This window comes from Ranitomeya imitator, chromosome 7, assembly GCF_032444005.1.
Source record: "Ranitomeya imitator isolate aRanImi1 chromosome 7, aRanImi1.pri, whole genome shotgun sequence".
Classification (NCBI taxonomy): Eukaryota; Metazoa; Chordata; class Amphibia; order Anura; family Dendrobatidae; genus Ranitomeya; species Ranitomeya imitator.
In genome coordinates this window covers 169,632,294-169,656,168 of record NC_091288.1, presented here as the reverse complement: position 1 = coordinate 169,656,168, position 23,875 = coordinate 169,632,294, and the positions used below count along the sequence as shown (strand labels likewise).

At 46.2% G+C, this 23,875-nt stretch overlaps 1 protein-coding gene across 2 annotated transcripts in view; it reads right to left on the bottom strand.

Annotated features, from left to right (window-relative positions):
- ATF7IP2 (activating transcription factor 7 interacting protein 2) overlaps positions 1–23,840 on the bottom strand; it is a 59,728-nt gene extending 35,888 nt beyond the window's left edge. For both annotated transcript variants that reach the window (XM_069734033.1, XM_069734032.1), the window contains exon 1: positions 23,726–23,840. In XM_069734033.1, the coding sequence (XP_069590134.1) occupies positions 23,726–23,755 (30 nt within the window). In that variant the 5' untranslated portion in view covers positions 23,756–23,840. The remainder of the gene's footprint in view (positions 1–23,725) is intronic.
- Positions 23,841–23,875: the final 35 nt, after the last annotated feature.

The following is a 23,875-nucleotide window of genomic DNA, read 5'->3' as shown; positions in this document are numbered from 1 at the left end:
GGTCGCTTACATGAGGTCCAAATCCATGGTGTGTCACTGGTGGGGTAACACACAAGCTTCCTTCCTTCAAACCTTCCCACCAACCACGAACAGAGAGGGGATCATTATCCCCTTCATCTCCTAACTGTTGCCCATCCATGACCTCTTCCTCCTCAATTTGTTCCTCGGCTCCTGCACCATCATTAACAGTTTGTCTGGTACCATGAGCCCACCTTAATTGCTATAATCCATCCTCCCATGCCATCCACCTGTGTGACAACAGTCCGGAACTTAGAAGATAATGTTATCCCTTCTGCATCCTCTTTCTCTGGGACAACATTTCCTCCCACAGACTATTCAAAGTGTGCTACAGCATGAAGCTGACCAGAATAGTGATGTGGATGATGGCATCTTCAACACTAACCAACCTAGTAGCTATTTCAAAACAGCAGAAGGGTGCAGAGGTCCTTCATCTGTGCTCACTCCACAAGTGTGACTTGCACCACGTCTGTATTACGTTGGCACAGGCTATGCAAAAGGACAAATTGTACCAGGACTCGTCGCTGCTGCCACAGTCGCTGCAACATGTGGAGAGTAGAATTCCACTTTGTTGGCATATCACATAGTAAACTGTTAACCAGTAGGCGAAAGACCTCCGTAGTGATGCAAGTCGATAACCAGCGGGCTGCAAACGACGGAAGTGAACGCACAGCAACTGTGCATTCTGCAGCAGTGCATACAGGCAGGAATAGTGGTGGAGAAATTGCTGTACCACCAGGTTAAGGATATGAACCATGCGAGGCACGTATGTGAGGTTGCCCAGAAGTAGGGCCACCACCAAGTTCGCATGGTTATTACACAAGGCCTCCCTGCCTCCAGGTTCAGTGGAGGCAGAAAAGTTGGCCTGGATAGCATAGCTGTTCACAACTATTAAGCTGTGTGACTGCGATCTCGCAGGCATACTAATTTAAACACTGCCTGATTGCAGTGAGCCCTGGGTGTGCAGTATGGAGGTGGGGGGATTCTCTCTGCATTATTGGAACGCGTGTCTCATTAAGGGAGAGGCTGAAGGCGCAGGTAGAGGTCATAGAGGTGGCATTAGAAGCAGTGGAGGAAGTATTGGATACAGAGGTTTGTCCCACAAGCTTTGGTGATTCCAAGACTTGTGGAGCAGCCCTTTGCCCCCACAACCACCAGTCACCCAGTGCCCAGTCAGCGAGATGTAATGCCCCTGGCCATGTTTGCTGGTCCAGGGGTCAGTTGTGAAATGCACCTTAGCAGACACAGAAATTTTTCAAGGAACGGGTAATGTTGTCTGCAACATGACGGTGTAGCGCAGGCAAAGATTTCTTAAAGAGGTAATGGCGACTGGGCAACTGGTACTGGGGGACTGCGACCGCCATCAGCTTTCAGAAACAGTCTATATCCACTAGGCGGAAAGGCAGCATTTCCAAGGCCAACAGATTGGAGATGGTTGAGTGCAAGCTCTTAGCTTTGGCATGTGTAGGAGGAAACACTATTTTATATGACCACAAATGTGGGACCGAGGGCTGGCTGCTGTGCTGAGAGAGAAAGTAGGGTAAACAAGACAAACTGCTGGACTGAGTGCGGTGCAGGTGGAGATGTTATTGTGCATTGAGAAAGATTTGGTGTGCTCAGTAAAACAAAAACAACAGGCATCTCCACTTTTGTAACATCTGACGAGCTCTCAACCACCACGACTATAGAGAGTAAACAAGTGGAGGTTCTGCGGCCAGAGACCTGTGTGAGAACACTTGCCACGGTGATGGAGGAAGAAGCAGCAGATGTGGTTGATGGGACAGTCGGTGATTAGCGAGACCCACTACTCTGCATTTTTGCTCAGTGAGACTATATAAAAATAAAGATTACACAGGTCAACAAAAAAAATTTTTTTTTCTGGTGTCCAAAATATTTTAATGAATTTGGGGTATTTTTGGGGTGCTGATTCTGAATATGCTATCAGTTTTGCCAGATTGGCTCAAGTTTTTGAGATTTTTGGTATCTTATTTATAGCACTTGTTGGTAAATGCAACGCATCATCTCAATTTCTTTGGATTAGTACTTGAACTGAGCAGTTCTCAATATAGTTTTGTGTTAATTAGTGTTCTAAAAGTTTGTTCATAGCTTGATTTTTGCACTAACTTTATGTTGTTGTCTGTTTTCCAGTGAAAAGCATGAACTCATCAAGAAGAAATTGTCTTAACGATCCAGACTCATTCTGTTACATTTGTGGTGAATACACACTGCCAAAACATAGAAGAAACATAACAGATTTCGTAAAAAAAAGGGTATTTTGCCGATTTTGGGGTTATGCTTGGGGACCAAGACAAGTTTTGGGCACCACACATAGTGTGCAAAGCATGTATCGAATTATTACGAAAATGGAGCAAAGGACAAAGAAAAAGCTTCAAATTTGGTGTTCCAATGGTGTGGAGAGAGCAAAAAAATCATCATGATGACTGTTATTTCTGTGCAGTGCAAGTGCAAGGATTCAATAAGCATAAGAAACGAAAATGGGAGCATCCTAACATGGAATCTGCAAGAAGGCCTGTCCCTCATTGTGAAGATGTGCCTGTACCTGTGTTTACCATGTTACCTGACCTTCCCCCACCTGATGATGATGAAATGCAGGGTATGGAGCTAAACATCAGTTCTGGAAGTGAACTAGAATATGAAGGAAGTTTCAGAACACCTACGCAATTTACCCAAGGAGAGCTCAACGATCTAATAAGAGACCTCAACCTCTCAAAAAGTGCATCCGAACTTTTAGCTTCAAGGCTAAGTGAAAAAAATTGTCTGACGCCTGGAACTAAAATTACATCTTACAGGACCAGAGAAGAAGCACTTCTTCAATTTTTCTGTGAAGATGACCTACTTGTATATTGTAAGGATATTCCTGGCCTGATGCTGCAAATGGGTTTACAAGTATATCGTCCTGAAGACTGGAGGCTTTTCATAGATAGTTCTAAGCTTTTCATAGATAGTTCTAAAAGGAGTTTGAAATGTGTTTTGTTGAACAATGGCAATCAGTGTGCATCTCTTCCAGTAGCTCACTCAACTAAACTTGCAGAACAATACAAAAATGTCAAAATGGTCTTGGAGAAACTGTGCTACCATGAACATTCGTGGCTGATATGTGTTGATTTAAAAATGGTCAACTTTTTACTTGGACAGCAAAGTGGATACACAAAGTATCCTTGCTTCATCTGCATGTGGGATAGTAGAGCAAAACATCAGCACTGGGAGAAACTGAATTGGCCTTCAAGGGACACCTTGACAGTAGGAGCATCAAACATAGTGAACGAACCTTTGGTGGACAGGGAAAAAATCATTCTACCACCACTTCACATAAAGTTAGGATTAATGAAGCAGTTCGTCAAGGCATTAGACAAAGATGGTAATTGCTTCATGTACATCTGCAGATCTTTCCCTGGTCTTAGTAGCGAAAAACTGAAGGCAGGAATCTTTGATGGTCCTCAAATTCGGAAACTCATTAAAGATTCAAATTTTCCTAAGGAAATGAATGACATTGAAGCTGCTGCATGGTGTAGTTTTGTGTTGGTAGTGAAGAACTTCTTGGGAAATCAAAAGGCAGACAATTACCGTATATACTCGAGTATAAGCCGACCCGAGTATAAGCCGACCCCCCTAATTTTGCCACAAAAAAACTGGGAAAACTTATTGACTCGAGTATAAGCCTAGGGTGGAAATGCAGCATTTACCGGTGAATTTCAAAAATAAAAATAGATCATTATTTCCCCATAGCTGTGCCATATAGTGCTCTGCACCGTTCATTATTTCCCCATAGCTGTGCCCCATATAGTGCTCTGCACCGTTCATTGTGCCCCATTGCTGTGCCATATACGGTGCTCTGCACCGTTCATTGTGCCCCATTGCTGTGCCATATACGGTGCTCTGCACCGTTCATTGTGCCCCATTGCTGTGCCATATACGGTGCTCTGCACCGTTCATTGTGCCCCATTGCTGTGCCATATACGGTGCCATATGCTCCCTGCATGTCCCACATATATACACAGCTCTGCCGCCTGCATGTCTCACATATATACACAGCTCTGCCGCCTGCATGTCCCTCATATATACACAGCTCTGCTCCCTGCATGTCCCACATATATACACAGCTCTGCTCCCTGCATGTCCCACATATATACACAGCTCTGCCGCCTGCATGTCCCACATATATACACAGCTCTGCTCCCTGCATGTCCCACATATATACACAGCTCTGCCGCCTGCATGTCCCACATATATACACAGCTCTGCTCCCTGCATGTCCCACATATATACACAGCTCTGCTCCCTGCATGTCCCACATATATACACAGCTCTGCTCCCTGCATGTCCCACATATATACACAGCTCTGCTCCCTGCATGTCCCACATATATACACAGCTCTGCTCCCTGCATGTCCCACATATATACACAGCTCTGCTCCCTGCATGTCCCACATATATACACAGCTCTGCTCCCTGCACCGTTCATTGTGCCCCATAGAAATCTCTGCCGCCGCCGCTGCTGCAATAAAAAAAAAAAAAAACACATACTCACCTCCCTTGATTGCAGCTCCCGGCGTCTCGTTCCGGCGCCTCCATCTTCCCGGCGTCTCCGCTCTGACTGATCAGGCAGAGGGCGCCGCGCACACTATATGCGTCATCGCGCCCTCTGCCTGAACAGTCAGAGCGCAGACGTCGGGAAGATGGAGGCGCCGGCCGGGAAGATGGAGCGACGCCCGGCGGCTGGAACGAGGACAGGTGAATATGACATACTCACCTAGTCCTGGCGATCCTCGCGCTGTCCCTCTGCCTGGTCTTCGGTGCCGCAGCTCTTCCTGTCAGCGGTCACCGGCACCGCCGATTAGAGGAATGAATAGGCGGCTCCGCCCCTATGGGAGGTGGAGCCGCTTATTCATATCTCTAATGAGCGGTCCCACGTGACCGCTGAAGAGAGGAAGAAGCTGCAGCACAGAAGACGGGGAGGAAGGCAGGGACAGCGCGAGGATCGCTGGGACTAGGTAAGTATGCCTCAGCGCCCTCACCCCCTCACCCGCCGACCCTGCCACCCACATTGACTCGAGTATAAGCCGAGAGGGGCACTTTCAGCCCAAAAATTTGGGCTGAAAATCTCGGCTTATACTCGAGTATATACGGTATGAAGAACTGGTACAAAACATGCTATTGAGATTTAGAAATCTGGGTGTACACATGAGCATTAAATTGCATTATCTTCACAGTCACTTGGACAGATTTCCAGAAAACCTTGGAGATTTTAGCGAAGAACAAGGGGAGAGATTTCATCAGGATATTATGGTGATGGAGGAAAGGTACCAAGGCAGATGGGACAGATATATGATGGCTGATTACTGCTGGAATCTACAGTGTGACTGCCCGAATAGCTCACATAGAAGAAAATCATATAAAAAGCGCTTTTCCAGCGATTAAATGTCTCCTATCTTTCATGTCTTGTTAATTTTTGAAGATTACTTTCTAAAACTAGTTAAAATAAACTAAAATCAACATTTACTTTGTTAAATTTATTGTATTCATGACAATATCAATAAAGTTAATGCGCGTGTAGCAAATTACGTCTTTTTTTTTTTTTTTTTTACACATTTTACGAAAAATCTCAAAAACTTGAGCCAATCTGGCAAAACTGATGACATATTCAGAATCAGCACCCCAAAGTTACCCTAAATTCGATGAAATATCTTTGGCACCAAAAATGCTGTTGACCAGTGTTATTATTCCCAGATGCATGTTGATCGCGCACGTGTCGCTTCATGCATTTAGTAGTCAAATTACTGCAATTTTTACTCTACTGGGTCGTTTTCTTCAAAGCAGATATTTAACGTGAGTTGGGTCAGCCTTTGCGGTCTCAAAAAAGTCCCAGGCCAGGCAACTCTTGCCGCCCCTGCAAACTGCAGACTCGCGACCGATGCTGGCCAAAGTCAACATTGTGGCTGAGAACGCAGTGCTTGTGGTGGTTGCATCACTCTGTGTCTGTGCAGCAAGCTTTAATATAACCTCCTCCTCTGCTGAGTTACTCAGCAGCATGCCTCTGGGTTCACACCAAGTGGGATCTACAACCTGATTGTCATCATCTGCAAACGCAACCATCTGTAGTTCATCACAGTCAGTTGGCCGGTTGGAGAGTTGCGACACAGGGGGAAACAAGGGTAACTGGGGTGCCTGCTCTGAAGATTGTACTGTGTGATGTTAAGGTGGAGGAAGAGGAGACGCCATTTGATGCCATCCACTGGAGAACATGGTCTTTCTGGCTCTCATTTACAAAGCGTACCGCTCTGCAGCTGCTAAAGAAAGGGAGTCGCGTAGCCCATCCAGTAACAGATGTTGTCAGTTATCTTTGGATAGGATGAGATGCTATTTGTTCAGTAGAGCTTAAAGTAACATTACCATCTAACCCACGTACGCGTCGAACACCAAGCCTATTCCCCTTTCCATCACGACATTGCTTTTTTCCTCAATCATTTTGGATGTACCCTTCCCCTTTTTTAAACAAGCTCTTCCATAACTGTAGGCCCAGACCCCTCTGTCACCTGTAACTCAATTAACAATAGGTATTTATTTGCTGAGATAGTGTGCCTGCAAAACAATATTAGCTCAAACGATTTTGATTAGGAAATGTGGCCTGGTGCCTGCACCCCAATATTAGCCCAATCGATTTTGCTTAGGTAATGGAGCTCGTGTCTGCACCCCAATATCAGCCCAAACGATTTTGATTAGGAAATGTGGACTCCTGCCTGAACAACACTATTAGCACAAATTAGTTAGATGCTGGAAGGTCAATTTAACACAGGATCTTATCAAACTATATGACAAGTTGAAGCAGCAGCCTCTCTACACTGTTACACTGACAAAATGGGGCCAGCAAAACAACATGTCCGCTTTTTATATGTAGAGGGAAATGTGACTTTGTCAGCTAATGACAGAAACCCTTGTGTCTGGACGTTGTGGATGGTTTCTGCACCCTGATTGGCTGCTGCAATGTACATACTAAGTTAATTGAAAAATAAAAAGTTACAGTCTGCATCTAATCTGACCTATACTCACTAACTCCCCTCAGAAGACACATACCCCCCAGCTCATCATATAGCACCACTATCCTAAGTCATAACAAAAAGCATTCTTGGAAAAGGGATCATTTAACGAACTGCACCCGAATTTAGCCAACTTTGAGGAAAAATACTTGGGAATCTAAACATGAACCTTAATGCGCTAAGTTCATATAGAATTTGAGATTGGCTAAAGTTTTCCGAACAAGTCCATTCAACTCTACTCATTACCTCTATAAAAGACACCTGTTCACACACTCCAACCTCTCCACCCAGGTCAAAACCAAAGAGCTGTCTAAGGACACCAGAGACAAAATTGTAGACTGCACAAAGCTGGGATTGGCTACAGGACAATAGGCAAGCGGCTTGGTGAGAAGGCAACAACTGTTGGCACAATTAGAAAATGGCTGTCAATCGTCCTCAATCTGGAGGTTCATGCAAGATCTCGCCTCGTGGGGATTCTGAGAAAGGTCAGAAATCGGCCCAGACCTACACAGGAGAACCTGGTCAATGATCTCAAGAGAGCTGGGACCACAGTCTCAAACACTACCAATAGTAACACACTACGACGTCATGGATTTAAATACTGCAGGGCACGCAAGGTTCCCCTGCTCACACCAGCACACATCCAGGCTCATTTGAAGTTTGCCAATGACCATCTGGATGATCCACAGGAAGCCTGGGAGAAGGTCATGTGGTCAGATGAGACCAAATTACAGCTTTTTGGTATCAACTCCACTAGCTGTGTTTGGAGGAAGGAGGATGAGTACAACCCCAAAAACACTGTCCCAACCTTGAAGCATGGTGGGGGGAAACATCATACTTTGGGGGTGCGTTTCTGGAAAGGGGACAGGATAAGTGGAGGATGGATGGGGTCATGTATCTGGAGATTTTAGCCAACAACTTCCTTCCCTCAGTAAGATCATTGCTGATGGGTCGTGTCTGGGTCTTCCAGAAAGACAATGACTCAAAACACACAGCCAGGGTAACTAAGTGGCTCCGTAAGAAGCATTTCAAGGTCCTGGAGTGGCCTAGCCAGTCTCCAGACCTGAACCCAATAGAAAATCTTTGGAGGGAGGTGAAACTCAATGTTCCCCAGCAACAGCATCAAAACCCTTAAAGATCTGGAGTAGACCTGTATGGAGGAGTGGGCCAAAATCCCTGCTGCAGTGTGTGCAAACTTGGACAAAAGTACAGGAAACGTCTGACCTCTAATTGCAAACAAAGGTTTTTGTACCAAATATTAAGTTCTGCTTTTCTATTGTATCAAATACTTATTCCATGCAATAAAATGCAAATTAATTATGTAAAAATCATACAATGTGATTTTCTGGTTTGTATTTTTAGATTCTGTCTTACAGGTGAAGTGTACCTATGATAAAAATTATCAACCTCTCCATTCTTTGTAGGTGGGAAACCTTGCAAAATTGGCAGTGTATCAAATACTTATTTTCCCCCACTGTATATGCAGGTCAATAGCATTTTTTTTTGTGGTGACAGGTTCCCTTTAAGATGATTGATGATTCAGCAGTAGAACACTAGGATAAGATTACCGTATTTTTCGCTTTGTAAGACGCTCCAGATTATAAAACGCACCCCAAATTTTGAGGAGGAAAATAGGAAAAAATGTTTTTAATAAATTGGTGGGGCGTCTTATAATCCATGCGTCTTATTACTTACCAGGGGTTGTGGCTGTGGTGGATCAGGGTCCCAGGGGCGTTGCTGGAGGCAGGAGTGGAGCATTGCTGCAGGCTGGGATGAGGGGGTCTGCAGGGGGCTCCTGTGCTTCAGGGGGGCTCCTGTGCTGCAGGCGGGGATGAGGGGTCTGCAGTGGGGCTCCTGTGCTGCAAGATGGGATGAGGGGTCTGCAGGGGGCTCCTGTGCTGCAGGGCTGTCTCCGATGCTGCGGGGGGCTCTGGCGACAATTTGTGAAAGGCCAGAGCCCCCGGCAGTTCGTCCATGCGTTCCTGTATGACTGACTCCGGGAAAATGGCCGCCGGAATCTCGAGAGATGAGATCTCAGCGCTGAAATCTCATCTCCCGAGATTCCGGCGGCCATTTTCCCGGAATTAGTCATACTGGAACGCATGGATGAATTGCCGGGGGGCTCTAGCCTTTCACAAAATGTCGCCAGAGCCCCCCGCAACACCGGAGCCTCCAGCATCACCCGGGACAGCAGTGGACAACCCCGGCAGAGGCGGCGGACAGCCCCTCATCCCAGCCTGTAATTGTAAGCGGTATATCCGCTTTGTTAGACGCACCCACATTTCCCCCCCAAATTTGGGGGAAATAAAGTGCGTCTTACAAAGCGGAAAATACGGTACTTTCATGGGTCATCTAATATAAAAAGGATTGTTAAAAGTGAACTCCAATCTTAAAGGGGCTGTATGTCATCCATATCAGATTGGTCAGGAGGTGACAGCTGGCACCCCTGCTGATCAGATTTTCTCAGTGGGGGACATAAGTTATCAGCTGCAGTGTGGAACTACAGAGCTCTATCAACTGTATAATGGTTGCTTCCGGGTATTGCACATACACGCTTATTCATTTGTATAGGGGTGGGTACGCAGTACCCGGCTATGGCCAAAACGCATTTGACAGAGCTGTGTAGTTCCACACTGCAATAAACCACTTCGGACAGCTGGCTCCAAGAACAGATCGGCAAGGGTGATGGGTGTCAGACCCTCACCAATGAGATACTTATCTATCCTAAGACAAGTCCGAGACAAGCGATGGATTCCACGTCGGAGAGCACGGCAGCTCCAGGAATCTTCCTATTTACTCATAGCAGGTTTGCCTACAACAACCACGCTGAACTAATTTTGATATATGATCGTGCAGCGATTATAATTCTCGATACCGGCTTTTATTTAATAACCTCCTGTAACTGATGAAGGTCACAATTGACCAAAACGTTTTCATGTATTTACTACAATAAATTTTTCCTGCTGCGTCTTACCCAAAGTTGAGTGCTAGGTCTCTTACTATTAATTAAAGGGAACCAGTCGCCCCCCCCCCCAAAATCGAGGGTGAGGCAAGCCCACCAGCATCAGGGGCTTATCTACAGCATTCTGTAATGCTGCAGATAAGCCCCCGATGTATCCTAGAAGATGAGAAAAAGAGGTTAGATTATACTCACCCAGGGGTGGTCCCGGTCCGATGGGTATTGCGTGTGGCGCCTCCTATCTTCGTCAGATGACGTCCTCTTCTTGCCTTCGAGCTGCGGCTCCGGCGCACTTTGTCTGCCCTGTTGAGGGCAGAGCAAAGTACTGCAGTGCGAAGGCGCCGGGAAAGGTCAGAGAGGCCCAGCGCCTGCGCACTGCAGTACTTTGCTCTGCCCTCAACAGGGCAGACAAAGTACGCCTGCACTGGAGCGTGAAGACCAGAAGAGGACGTAATCCTATGAAGATGGGAGGCCCCGGACCAGACCGCGACGCCTATGGGATCGGACCGCCCGCCCAGGTGAGTATAATATAACCATTTTTTTCTCATCTTTCAGGATACATCGGGGGCTTATCTACAGCATTCCAGAATGCTGTAGATAAGCCCCTGATGCCAGTGGGCTTAGCTCACCGTCGATTTTGGGGGGTGACAGGTTCCCTTTAAGGTCAAAATAGGCGGGGTCATGAAGGGGTTAAAGAAGGGGCCAAGGGACTATTTGGACAGACTGATCAGGGAACCAATGCAAAATACAGTTTACTTAAAGTAGTACTCTTCTTTACCTGTAGTCATAGCATTTTGCCTAGACCCTAGCAGTTACAGCAACTGCTTCCCTACTAGATACAGTGACTTATTTGGGCTGCTGTATGTCTCATTTCCTTCCAGCAAACCCATCATGTGAGTGATATCTGCCCAGTAGTGGTGGTCTGTGGTTGATACTGCTGGAAAAGGTATACCTAGGTTCTGCAATGTTTCCAATTTAAAAGAGTGATGGCCAATCTGCCATTACCTATCTGTTCTGGGAACAGCAGCCCGCCCTATTCACATGAATGAGGCCATACTTGTACAAACAGTTGTGCATAGAGAACCAATTGTTGAAATGTTTTCATTTGGTTGAAGAAGTTGTACCCCTCAATCATAAAGGGATGGCGTATCACTTTACAATGTGAAAATATATTTAACTCCATGCAACTGGCACCAGCGGGAAGCCCCTGGCTACCAATGCCCACATGATAGCTTTATTAGTTTCTAAAGAGCATTGCATTCAGGAGAAGAATGCTACCTTAACTATTCGCCCTATAAGTCAAGGTCGCCTATAAATGAGCCTTGCTACATGTCAGACCGACGTTTTGAGGGTTCTTCCCTGTGTATGGCAAGATGCTGGTTGGCAGAGTGAGGGCATTGCATGGCCAATAAGTCACCCCTCTCCAGAACTCTCCCTCTGGGAAGGCCGTACCAATGCATGCAATTTGAAGCAAGAACGCAGAATATTAGACAAAAACGTGCTCCTGCATGCCTACATCATGCACGTGTCACGGTCATCTGCTCATGCACAAGGACTATAATATCTAATATATATCCATCTTCAACTGTCCTTCATTCCGGCTTCTGAGCATTTTTCAAAGGTGCGCCAGCTGTGAGCAACAAGAAATCTCTATGGAGGGATGTAATAACAGTGCAGGCACTGGCGGTCACAACAAGCTGACGAGAACGCTGAACTCCGTGCACAGAGAGGTGTACCACTACCTGGCACTGAGCAGTCGCCATCTCCAAAGTCAACCACGGATAATCGTGACACGGTGCGTCATTTACATAAGTAGTCTGATGACGTCAGATACAGCCGTGACGCAGGGAGATTTCCCACAGCAGACTCATACTTCACATACCACAGCGCTCAAAGATATGCACCATTCATTCAAATCCAATTACTGCGGAGCAATTATCTTTTCCCTACACCCTGACAGCACTGTACTGAGACTAAACTAGAAGAAATCCCTCGGGACGTACAACCGCAGAAAAAAAATATTTCTTCTAAAGGAAAGATTAGCGTAAGGCTATGTGCACTCGTTCAGGATTTCTTGCAGAAATTTCCTAAGCAAAACAGGACATTTTCTGCAAGAAATCCGCATGCATTTTTTGTCGCTTTTTTTTTTGCGGATTTTTCTGGAGGTTCCCAATGCAATAATATAGTGGGAAATCCGCAAAATTAATGAACATGCTGCGTTTTTTCGCGGAAAAACGCATCATGTGCACAAAAATTGCAGAATGCATTCTAAATGATGGGATGAATCATGTATGCGTTTTTTCGCGTTTTTATAGCGGAAAAAAAAACGCAAAAAAAATTGCGAAAAATCTTCAACGTGTGCACGCAGCCTAAAACAGGTCCAACCTGTCGTGTTTAAGGCAGGGCTGTGAAGTCGGTAAGTCAAACCTCCGACTCCCTCATCCATTCTTCACTACTGAGCCTGTACATAAAGTGTAGAACAGATTCATCTCCACTAAAATCCTTAGATCAGGAACAGAACAGACATTTATAGGACATTTCATCACTTTCCCAAATTTTTACGAAAAAATATTCAAACATCCTGCATTGTACTACTGTATTATAGGAGTCGGTCCATTTTATACCGAGTCCACCAAAATGGACTCCACAGCCCTTGGTTTAAAGAAAGTCGAGGGAGAGGATCAGACTGTGGCTTTGCAGATCTGATCAATGGAAGCATTAGCCCCATCTGCCCAAGAGATAGCCATGGCTCTTGTGGGATCAGCCTCCCTCCAAGGTAGGATACTGACCGGATGCTGAGAAAGCTATGGTTATGGCTGTTCTAACCCACCTAGCTACGGTGGTTGCCCCCTTACCTTTATTGGAACTGTGAAATAATACATTGTTGAGGACTTACGCCAGGGGATCATGACTTCCTGACATATAAAGAATGAAAAACCAGCTCATCCTGAGATTTTGCATGGTCACAGACAGTTCTTCAGAACTCTCTCCTTGAATCTAGAAAAACTGGACACTGCTGTCGGGAGAAAAACTGGACAGGGTTTTATGATCAACCTATACTCCAGGAAGTATTAATCAAGATTGCATGTAGCTCACCCAGCCGCCTACCTGAGGATAGTGCCACAAAGAGGACTGTTTTCAGGGCGAGTACCAAGAGTGGTAACTAAACCTGGCTCAAAGGGATCCTGCATAAGAGCATTTAATACAAGATTCAGTTGTCAAGAGATACTCTAGGACCCCCCTTACTGGTCTGGACGTAGAGGAAGCCTTGATAAATCTGCAGAACTACTGGTGTTCAGTGATTTTTTGATCAAATAAAGCTCCTAAGGCAGGAACATGAACCTTTAGTGCACTGCTAGACAAAACTAACGCTTATCTAAGGGGAAATCTCCTGCTGCATTGCTAGACTTCGGCCGTGAAATTCTAAAGTTTATCCCACACTTTAGAAATATTTTAATGGAGGTAACTTTTTCTTCTACTTAAAAGGAGAGTAGAAACTAACTTCCGTGAGAACCCCCAGGCTTATGATCACTCTAAGTTCCAAGCCATGAGATATAGATTGTGAAGCTGAGGGTGGAGGATTGGCCCCTGTGATAGGAGATCGGGACCGTTGGGCAATATACAGGGGTCAGAGATGGACATAATTCTCAGCCAAGAGAAGCCCTTCTGGGCCAAAAGCGGTTGGTTACTATGACCCTGGCTCTCCCTTACTGTATCTTCAATACCACTGGAACTAAAGGGAAAGGTGTAAATGCGTAGGCCGGACGAAAGTCCCACTTCTATATAATAAAAAAAAAAAAAAAGCATCCACCCCACTTGGGCATTCCCCCTAGATTCAGGGGAAAAAAAATTCCACTTCCTTGTGGCGAACAAGTCTAGTTCTGGGAAGTCCCACAATGCCGACATGGCTGAAGATTCCTCGATTCAACGACCATTCCCCTTGGCTGAGTGCATCATGGTTTAGGTAGTCGGCTATGACATTTTCTGTCCCTTTTAGGTGGCGAACAGAAAGGGAAGAAAGATTCTGTTCTGCTAACTGGAAGGTCTTCATCACTTCGTCCATCAGTGGGCCAGATCTGGTTCCCCTTGATGGTTTATGTAGGCCAATATCCGATCTCCACTTTAGTGAAACCAGCAACGCTTTATTACTGCTGTTGGTTTCTCTAGATTTGATGACTTTTTCTTCATTGTGATGCCCCATGGACCCTGAAAACTGTCACCACCTAGGTGGGCTCCCCACCACTTTGGACTTGTGTCCATGGTAATTACCACTGGTTCCTGAACTAACCATAGAACTCCTCTCAGGAGGTTCCATTTGTCTAACCACCAAATTATGGAGTCCAGAACTTCTGCAGATAGATTTTTTTGGTCTAAACGATCCGTCATCCCAATCTGCACTGCCAGAATCTCCCACTGAAGGAGTCTCGCATCAATTTGGGCACAATATAATGGTGGAATTGTGGCTATTATAGTGCATAATAGGGACAATGCTCTCATTATCAAAATGTCCCGATTTGCCTGAACTTCCAGGATTTTGCCCCCGATTTTCAAAACCTTCTCCTGCGGAAGAAAACATTATTGACAAGTTTAATCTAGAGAGATTCCTAGAAAAACTTGAGTAAGGCACTATCAAAACGTGTTTTTCCTTATGTAGGACCTTTCTGCTTCAATCTTGGTGAAAACTCTGGCTGCTGTGGAAATCCTGAAGGGAAGACACTGGTATTGCAGATGGAGCAAGTTCTCTCCAATTTCCACAGCTACCCTAAGGAATTATTGATGATCTGATGAATCAGGATGTGGTAATATGCAGCTTTTAGGTCTATCAAACCCAATGAATAAAATAGGTATAAAACAGCCTTATGGTGGATTTCAGGGTTACCATTTTGAATTCTGTAGTCGTTAAATAGTAATTTAAAGCTCCTAGATAGTTTGCTGAGAACAGATTGCTGTCAAATCCTGTTGTGATTTCTGATTCTCGTACTTTGACTAGTACCTGACTTTCAAAAGCTTTTGAACTTCAAATTCCAACGAACACTGGTCCTTTGTCCGTATCCACGTTACGACCATTCCTCTTGATGGGGTGGAGGAAAAAAAAAGCCCAAGATCCTGGGAGACAGTATCAATGACCCATCGGGAAGTAGGCCCACTGATCTGAAAAGCGCTTTCGCCTTCTCCCAACACTGACCCTGGAATCATGGTTGCACAGGTCTCCCATTATTAGAGTTCGGTTTACTGAACAAGAATCTTGTGCCCTACATTTCGTTCTTTATCCAGATACGTCTGTCCCTCCTGCTCTCATTCCTCTGGTTTCACCCAGAGCCCTGAAAGACTCTTTTGAATCTAGGAAAAAACGTAGGGAAATTCTTTTTTTATATGCTGCTTTCTCTAAAATTTCATCCAGAGCAGGGCCAAACAAGTAACCCCTCTGACAGGGCCTAGCACAAAGTTTCATTTTGGAATGAAAATCCACCTACCAGTGTTTAATCCAAAGCTCTACGTGCGGAATTAGAAAGAGCACAAGAGAGGGCAGCCAACCTAATGCTATCCAAAGACGCATCTGCCAGAAACTCTGCTGCCTTCTGAATCGTAGGCAGGGCTTCCAGAAGTTGATCTCTAGGACAATTATGTCCTGCATGGATTGTCTGTTTGTTAGGCAATCCTTGCATGTGTAGCTGATTTCTAACAGCTGTGAGACATCAGCACGCCGAAGACACTCGGTTAGCACCCGAGCATGCTCACATAGTACCATATCCGCACACGTTCACTCATCACTACTAGTGACATGTCCTCTAAAGCAGAGGTCCCCAACTCCAGTCCTCAAGGCCCACCAACAGGTCATGTTTTCAGGATTTCCTTTGCATTGCACAGGTGATGCAATTATTACCTGGGCAAGACTAAGGAAATCCTGAAAACATGACATGTTGGTGGGCCTTGAGGACTGGAGTTGGGGACCCCTGCTCTAAAGCACCACTCCAGTGGGGTTTTTTTTTTTTTTCACTGGAGGGCTGGAGTGGTGCTACTAATCAAAATTCTCTAGTCTCATACATACCAGCGCCATCTTCTTAGTGCTCCTCCTGTTGTCTTCTACAGTATGTGACCTGCTGGATGACTCCAGTATTTAAAGGGTCAACCGGATGTCACTACTCAATATAAGTCTATCAAAGGCAGAAGGAGGTCAAAATGCAGCTCGGTCTTACATTCAGAGATTGTGACTTACCTCTGATGGTCATTCAGAAGTTTCGGTCAGAAGATGGCACCAAGGGACTGGAGCGGTAAAGGGAACAGCTGGAAACAGCGCTTGGTAGGTATAAGACTAGGGACAGGGAACTTACATTACTGGCATTACTCCAACATGGACATTAAAGAAAAACTGCTGGAGTGGTGCTTAAAGGCTTGTAATGAGTGGCCAAAGGACGCTGTACGCCGCTGCTAAATTGCAGCATAATGCAAGTGAATGGGGTGACAGTGTGCTGCACAAGGTACAAAAACTAAGAACGGCTGAACTTCTTCCCTTGCTGGGTGCGGTGGCATCACCCTGCTGATCGCAATGTGATGCCATCATTATTTTGTGATATAGCAACAGCACACAGTGATTCTCGGCCGTGTGATCTGTATCTCTCCAGCCGAATAATCGGCACCACAGGTCAATTATGTCGGGAAGAATTTCTGGATATTTGAATGAAAAAAGTACAGGTACAGACCCATGTGATGGTAGCCTAAGGGTGCTTTCACACAGCGTTTTCTCCCATGTTCAGTGACCCCACTTTAAGGCTTACGTCTAAACCCCCAAAAAACAGGATTCGAACGTATGCGCCGATGGGGCCATGGACAGTAAAAGCTGCGGGTTGGATGCTGCATACAGCCTCAGCGTTCAACCCGCAGTGGCCAGATGTTACAGCATAGTGGAGGGGATTTTATGAAATCTCATCTCCACTATGTGTACAGGGACGCCTCCGGCTTCCCTGCGTATACGCGCATGCGGCGCGTCTTTCTAGACTGCAGCATGGCTATTTATCTTGCAGAGACGCTCAGTCTCCACAAGATCAATATCACCATCCAATGTATAGGACGCGGGGGTTAAATGAACACATGTGGAATCACTGTGTGTACAAAACCTGGCAGCGCTCTGGACGGAGGTGCGTCCAAAGCGCTGCCAATACTGACCGTGGAAATATAGCCTTAACCCCTTCCCGACCTTTGACGCCACGTAGGCGTCATGAAAGTCGGTGCCATTCCGACCCATGACGCCTATGCGGCGTCATGGAAAGATCGCGTCCCTGCAGATCGGGTGAAAGGGTTAACTCCCATTTCACCCGATCTGCAGGGACAGGGGGAGTGGTAGTTTAGCCCAGGGGGGGTGGCTTCACCTCCTCGTGGCTACGATCGCTCTGATTGGCTGTTGAAAGTGAAACTGCCAATCAGAGCGATTTGTAATATTTCACCCATTATAACGGGTGAAATATTACAATCCAGCCATGGCCGATGCTGAAATATCATCGGCCATGGCTGGAAATACTAGTGTGACCCCACCCCACCCCTCCGATCACCCCCCCACCCCCCCGATCTGGCCGGTACACTGCTCCGGCTCCCCTCCGTCCAGTGCTCCGCTCCCCCCGTGCTCGTGTCCGCTCCCCCCGTGCTCCAATCACCCCCCGTGCTCCAATCACCCCCCCTGCACTCCGATCCACCCCCCCCGTGCTCCGTTCAACCCCCCCGTGCTCCATTCCAGCCCCCCCGTGCTCCGTTCCACGCCCCCAGCGCTCCGTTCCACCCCTCCCGCGCTCCGATTCCCCCCCCCGTGCTCCGATCCCCCCCCCCCGTGGTCCCCCCCCACCCTATCATACTTACCGATCCAGCCGTGGTCCCGTCCGTCTTCTCCCGGGCGCCGCCATCTTCCAAAATGGCGGGCGCATGCGCAGTGCGCCCGCCGAATCTGCCGGCCGGCAGATTCGTTCCAAAGTGCATTTTGATCACTGAGATATAATCTATCTCAGTGATCAAAATAAAAAAAATAATAAATGACCCCCCCCCCCTTTGTCACCCCCATAGGGACAATAAAAAAATAAAGAATTTTTTTTTTTTCCACTAATGTTAGAATAGGGTTAGGGTTAGGGGTAGGGTTAGGGGTAGGGTTAGGGTTAAGGTTAGGGCTAGGGGTAGGGGTAGGGGTAGAGTTAGGGTTAGGGGTAGGGTTAGGGGTAGGGTTAGGGGTAGGGTTAGGGGTAGGGCTAGGGTTAGGGCTAGGGTTAGGGTTAGGAATGTGCACACGTATTCTGGTCCTCTGCGGATTTTTCCGCTGCGGATTTGATAAATCCGCAGTGCTAAACCGCTGCGGATTTATGGCGGATTTACCGCGTTTTTTTCTGCGCATTTCACTGCGGTTTTACAATTGCGATTTTCTATTGGAGCAGTTGTAAAACCGCTGCGGAATCCGCACAAAGAAGTGACATGCTGCGGAATGTAAACCGCTGCGTTTCCGTGCAGTTTTTCCGCAGCATGTGTGCAGCGATTTTTGTTTCCCATAGGTTTACATTGAACTGTACACTCATGGGAAACTGCTGCGGATCCGCAGCGTGTGCACATACCTTTAGAATTAGGCTATGTGCACATGGTGCGGATTTGGCTGAGGATTCGTAGCAGTTTTCCATCACGTTTACAGTACCATGTAAACATATGAAAAACCAAATCCGCTGTGCCCATGGTGCGGAAAATACCGCGCGGGAACGCTGCGTTGTATTTTCCGCAGCATGTCAATTCTTAGTGCGGATTCCGCAGCGTTTTACACCTGTTCCTCAATAGGAATCCGCAGGTGAAATCCGCACAAAAAACACTGGAAATCCGCGGAAAATCCGCAGGTAAAACACAGTGCCTTTTACCCGCAGATTTTTCAAAAATGGTGCGGAAATATCTCACACGAATCCGCAACGTGGGCACATAGCCTTAGGGTTAGGGTTGGAATTAGGGTTGTGGTTAGGGTTAGGGGTGTGTTGGGGTTAGTGTTGTGGTTAGGGGTGTGTTGGGGTTAGGGTTGTGATTAGGATTATGGCTACAGTTGGGATTAGGGTTAGGGGTGTGTTGGGGTTAGTGTTGGAGTTAGAATTGAGGGGTTACCACTGTTTAGGCACATCAGGGGTCTCCAAACGCAACATGGCGCCACCATTGATTCCAGCCAATCTCGTATTCAAAAAGTCAAATGGTGCTCCCTCACTTCCGAGCCCTGACGTGTGCCCAAACAGTGGTTTACCCCCACATATGGGGTACCAGCATACTCAGGACAAACTGCGCAACAATTACTGGGGTCCAATTTCTCCTGTTACCCTTGTGAATCTAAAAAAATGCTTGCTAAAACATAATTTTTGAGGAAAGAAAAATGATTTTTTATTTTCACGGCTCTGCGTTGTAAACGTCTGTGAAGCACTTGGGGGTTCAAAGTGCTCACCACATATCTAGATAAGTTCCTTGGGGGGTCTAGTTTCTAAAATGGGGTCACTTGTGGGGGGTCTCTACTGTTTAGGCACACCAGGGGCTCTGCAAACGCAACGTGACACCCGCAGACCATTCCATCAAAGTCTGCATTTCAAAAGTCACTACTTCCCTTCTGAGCCCCGACGTGTGCCCAAACAGTGGTTTACCCCCACATATGGGGTATCAGCGTACTCAGGAGAAACTGGACAACAACTTTTGGGGTCCAATTTCTCCTGTAACCCTTGGGAAAATAAAAAATTCTGGGCTAAATAATTATTTTTGAGGAAAGAAAACGTATTTATTATTTTCACGGCTCTGCATTATAAACTTCTATGAAGCACTTGGGGGTTCAAAGTGCTCACCACACATCTAGATAAGTTCCTTTCAGGGTCTAGTTTCCAAAATGGGGTCACTTGTGGGGGGTTTCTACTGTTTAGGCACATCAGGGGCTCTGCAAACGCAACGTGACGCCCGCAGAGCATTCCATCAAAGTCTGCATTTCAAAACGTCACTACTTCAATTCCAAGCCCCGGCATGTGCCCAAACAGTAGTTTACCCCCACATATGGGGTATCACCGTACTCAGGAGAAACTGGACAACAACTTTTGGGGTCAAATTTCTCCTGTTACCCTTGGGAAAATTAAAAAATTCTGGGCTAAATAATTATTTTTGAGGAAAGAAAACGTATTTATTATTTTCACGGCTCTGCATTATAAACTTCTATGAAGCACTTGGGGGTTCAAAGTGCTCACCACACATCTAGATAAGTTCCTTTGGGGGTCTAGTTTCCAAAATGGGGTCACTTGTGGGGGGTTTCTACTGTTAAGCCACATCAGGGGCTCTGCAAACGCAACGTGACGCCCACAGAGCATTCCATCAAAGTCTGCATTTCAAAACGTCACTACTTCACTTCCGAGCCCCGGCATGTGCCCAAACAGTGATTTACCCCCACTCATGGGGTATCAGCGTACTCAGGAGAAACTGGACAACAACTTTTGGGGTCAAATTTCTCCTGTTACCCTTGGGAAAATAAAAAATTGCAGGCTAAAAGATCATTTTTGAGAAAATAATTTTTTTTTTTATTTTCATGGCTCTGCGTTATAAACTTCTGTGAAGCACTTGGGGGTTCAAAGTCCTCACCACACATCTAGATTAGTTCCTTTGGGGGTCTAGTTTCCAAAATGGTGTCATTTCTGGGGGATCTCCAATGTTTAAGCACACAGGGGCTCTCCAAACGTGACATGGTGTCCGCTAATGATTGGAGCTAATTTTCCATTTAAAAAGCCAAATGGCGTGCCATCCCTTCCGAGCCCTGCCGTGCGCCCAAACAGTGGTTTACCCCCACATATGGGGTATCAGCGTACTCAGGACAAACTGGACAACAATATTTGTGGTCCAATTTCTCCCATTATCCTTGGCAAAATAGGAAATTCCAGGCTAAAAAATCATTTTTGAGGAAAGAAAAATTATTTTTTATTTTCATGGCTCTGCGTTATAAACTTCTGTGAAGCACCTGGGGGTTTAAAGTGCTCAATATGCATCTAGATAAGTTCCTTGGGGGGTCTAGTTTCCAAAATGGGGTCACTTGTGGGGGAGCTCCAATGTTTAGGCACACAGGGGGCTCTCCAAACGCGACATGGTGTCCGCTAACAATTGGAGCTAATTTTCCATTCAAAAAGTCAAATGGCGCGCCTTCCCTTCCGAGCCCTGCCGTGTGCCCAAACAGTGGTTTACCCCCACATATGAGGTATCGGCGTACTCGGGAGAAATTGCCCAACAAATTTTATGATCCATTTTATCCTACTGCCCATGTGAAAATGAAAAAATTGAGGCGAAAATAATTTTTTTGTGAAAAAAAAGTACTTTTTCATTTTTACAGATCAATTTGTGAAGCACCTGAGGGTTTAAAGTGCTCACTAGGCATCTAAATAAGTTCCTTGGGGGGTCTAGTTTCCAAAATGGGGTCACTTGTGGGGGAGCGCCAATGTTTAGGCACACAGGAGCTATCCAAACGCGACATGGTGTCCGCTAACGATGGAAATAATTTTTCATTCAAAAAGTCAAATGGCGCTCCTTCCCTTCCGAGCCTTACCATGTGCCCAAACAGTGGTTTACCCCCACATGTGAGGTATTGGTGTACTCAGGAGAAATTGCCCAACACATTTTAGGATCCATTTTATCCTGTTGCCCATGTGAAAATGAAAAAATTGAGGCTAAAAGAATTTTTTTGTGAAAAAAAAGTACTTTTTCATTTTTACGGATCAATTTGTGAAGCACCTGGGGGTTCAAAGTGCTCACTATGCATCTAGATAAGTTCCTTGGGGCGTCTAGTTTCCAAAATGGGGTCACTTGTGGGGGAGCTCCAATTTTTAGGCACACGGGGGCTCTCCAAACGTGACATGGTGTCCGCTAAAGAGTGGAGCCAATTTTTGATTCAAAAAGTCAAATGGCGCTCCTTCCCTTCCAAGCCCTGCCGTGCGCCCAAACAGTTGTTAACCCCCACATATGAGGTATCAGCGTACTCAGGACAAATTGGACAACAACTTTCGTGGTTCAGTTTCTCCTTTTACCATTGGGAAAATAAAAAAATTGTTGCTAAAAGATAATTTTTGTGACTAAAAAGTTAAATGTTCATTTTTTCCTTCCATGTTGCTTCTGCTGCTGTGAAGCACCTGAAGGGTTAATAAACTTCTTGAATGTGGTTTTGAGTACCTTGAGGGGTGCAGTTTTTAGAATGGTGTCACTTTTGGGTATTTTCAGCCATATAGACCCCTCAAACTGACTTCAAATGTGAGGTGGTCCCTAAAAAAAATGGTTTTGTAAATTTCGTTGTAAAAATGACAAATCGCTGGTCAAATTTTAACCCTTATAACTTCCTAACAAAAAAAAATTTTGTTTCCAAAATTGTGCTGATGTAAAGTAAACATGTGGGAAATGTTATTTATTAACTATTTTGTGTCACATATCTCTCTGGTTTAACAGAATAAAAATTCAAAATGTGAAAATTGCGAAATTTTCAAAATTTTCGCCAAATTTCCGTGTTTATCACAAATAAATGCAGAATTTATTGACCTAAATTTACCACTAACATGAAGCCCAATATGTCACGAAAAAACAATCTCAGAACCGCTAGGATCCGTTGAAGCGTTCCTGAGTTATTACCTCATAAAGGGACACTGGTCAGAATTGCAAAAAACGGCAAGGTCTTTAAGGTCAAAATAGGCTGGGTCTTGAAGGGGTTAAAGGTGCAGATGGAGTCACCGCCTCCAATAGGCGCATATGACTGAAGATGATGCATGACAGCGCACACGGTGACTCCTTCTGCATCATTATAGTCAATGGTCCCATCGGTGCACAAGTCCGAATCCCGATGGGGCCACCGAATGCGTCAAAGGGCCCTCACAGCGCTGCCAGCTACTGTGCATGACACTACAGGGCCCGAACGGCATAGTAAGGTGCCCGGGTGCAAGACCAACAAACGCACGCCCCCGAGAATCAGAACCATGCCGATGAGCGGAACCAGCAGACAGAGGAAACGCACAGAGCCCCACCATGGCATACTCCATCTGCACTGGGCTGAGAATAATGGAGGACAAAAGAGAAGATGCATTAAATTCACATAAAGGACCATAGAGATGAGTGGACGGTACAGAGAGGAGCATAGAGATGAGTGGACGGTACAGAGAGGAGCATAGAGATGAGTGGACGGTACAGAGAGGAGCATAGAGATGAGTGGACGGTACAGAGAGGAGCATAGAGATGAGTGGACGGTACAGAGAGGAGCATAGAGATGAGTGGACGGTACAGAGAGGAGCATAGAGATGAGTGGACGGTACAGAGAGGAGCATAGAGATGAGTGGACGGTACAGAGAGGAGCATAGAGATGAGTGGACGGTACAGAGAGGAGCATAGAGATGAGTGGACGGTACAGAGAGGAGCATAGAGATGAGTGGACGGTACAGAGAGGAGCATAGAGATGAGTGGACGGTACAGAGAGGAGCATAGAGATGAGTGGACGGTGCAGAGCGCCCCCAGAGCTCAGCCCTCTCTATCCGGAGCCTACTACCACAGCCTCGTGATAACTTTGACTCTAAAAATCTTTATTTACAAAGCCCGGCTTATGACAAGGGCCGCTGGGCGCGCAGAACAAGGCGCTCATGTAAAGTAGGGCAAGTTCCGTTCTCTGCACACACACAGACACACACCGCCCCGCATGTCCTCCCCTCACCTCGTCATTACTCGACACCGCCGCCTCCATGCCTCGCCTCAGCCGCTCCGGTAATCAGATCACGTGGCGGACAGTATCCGTTTGGTGCCAAACTTAGTCAACAGTTAAAGCCACGCCCCTCAGCTGTGCGTCACGAGCAGAAGGGCGTGT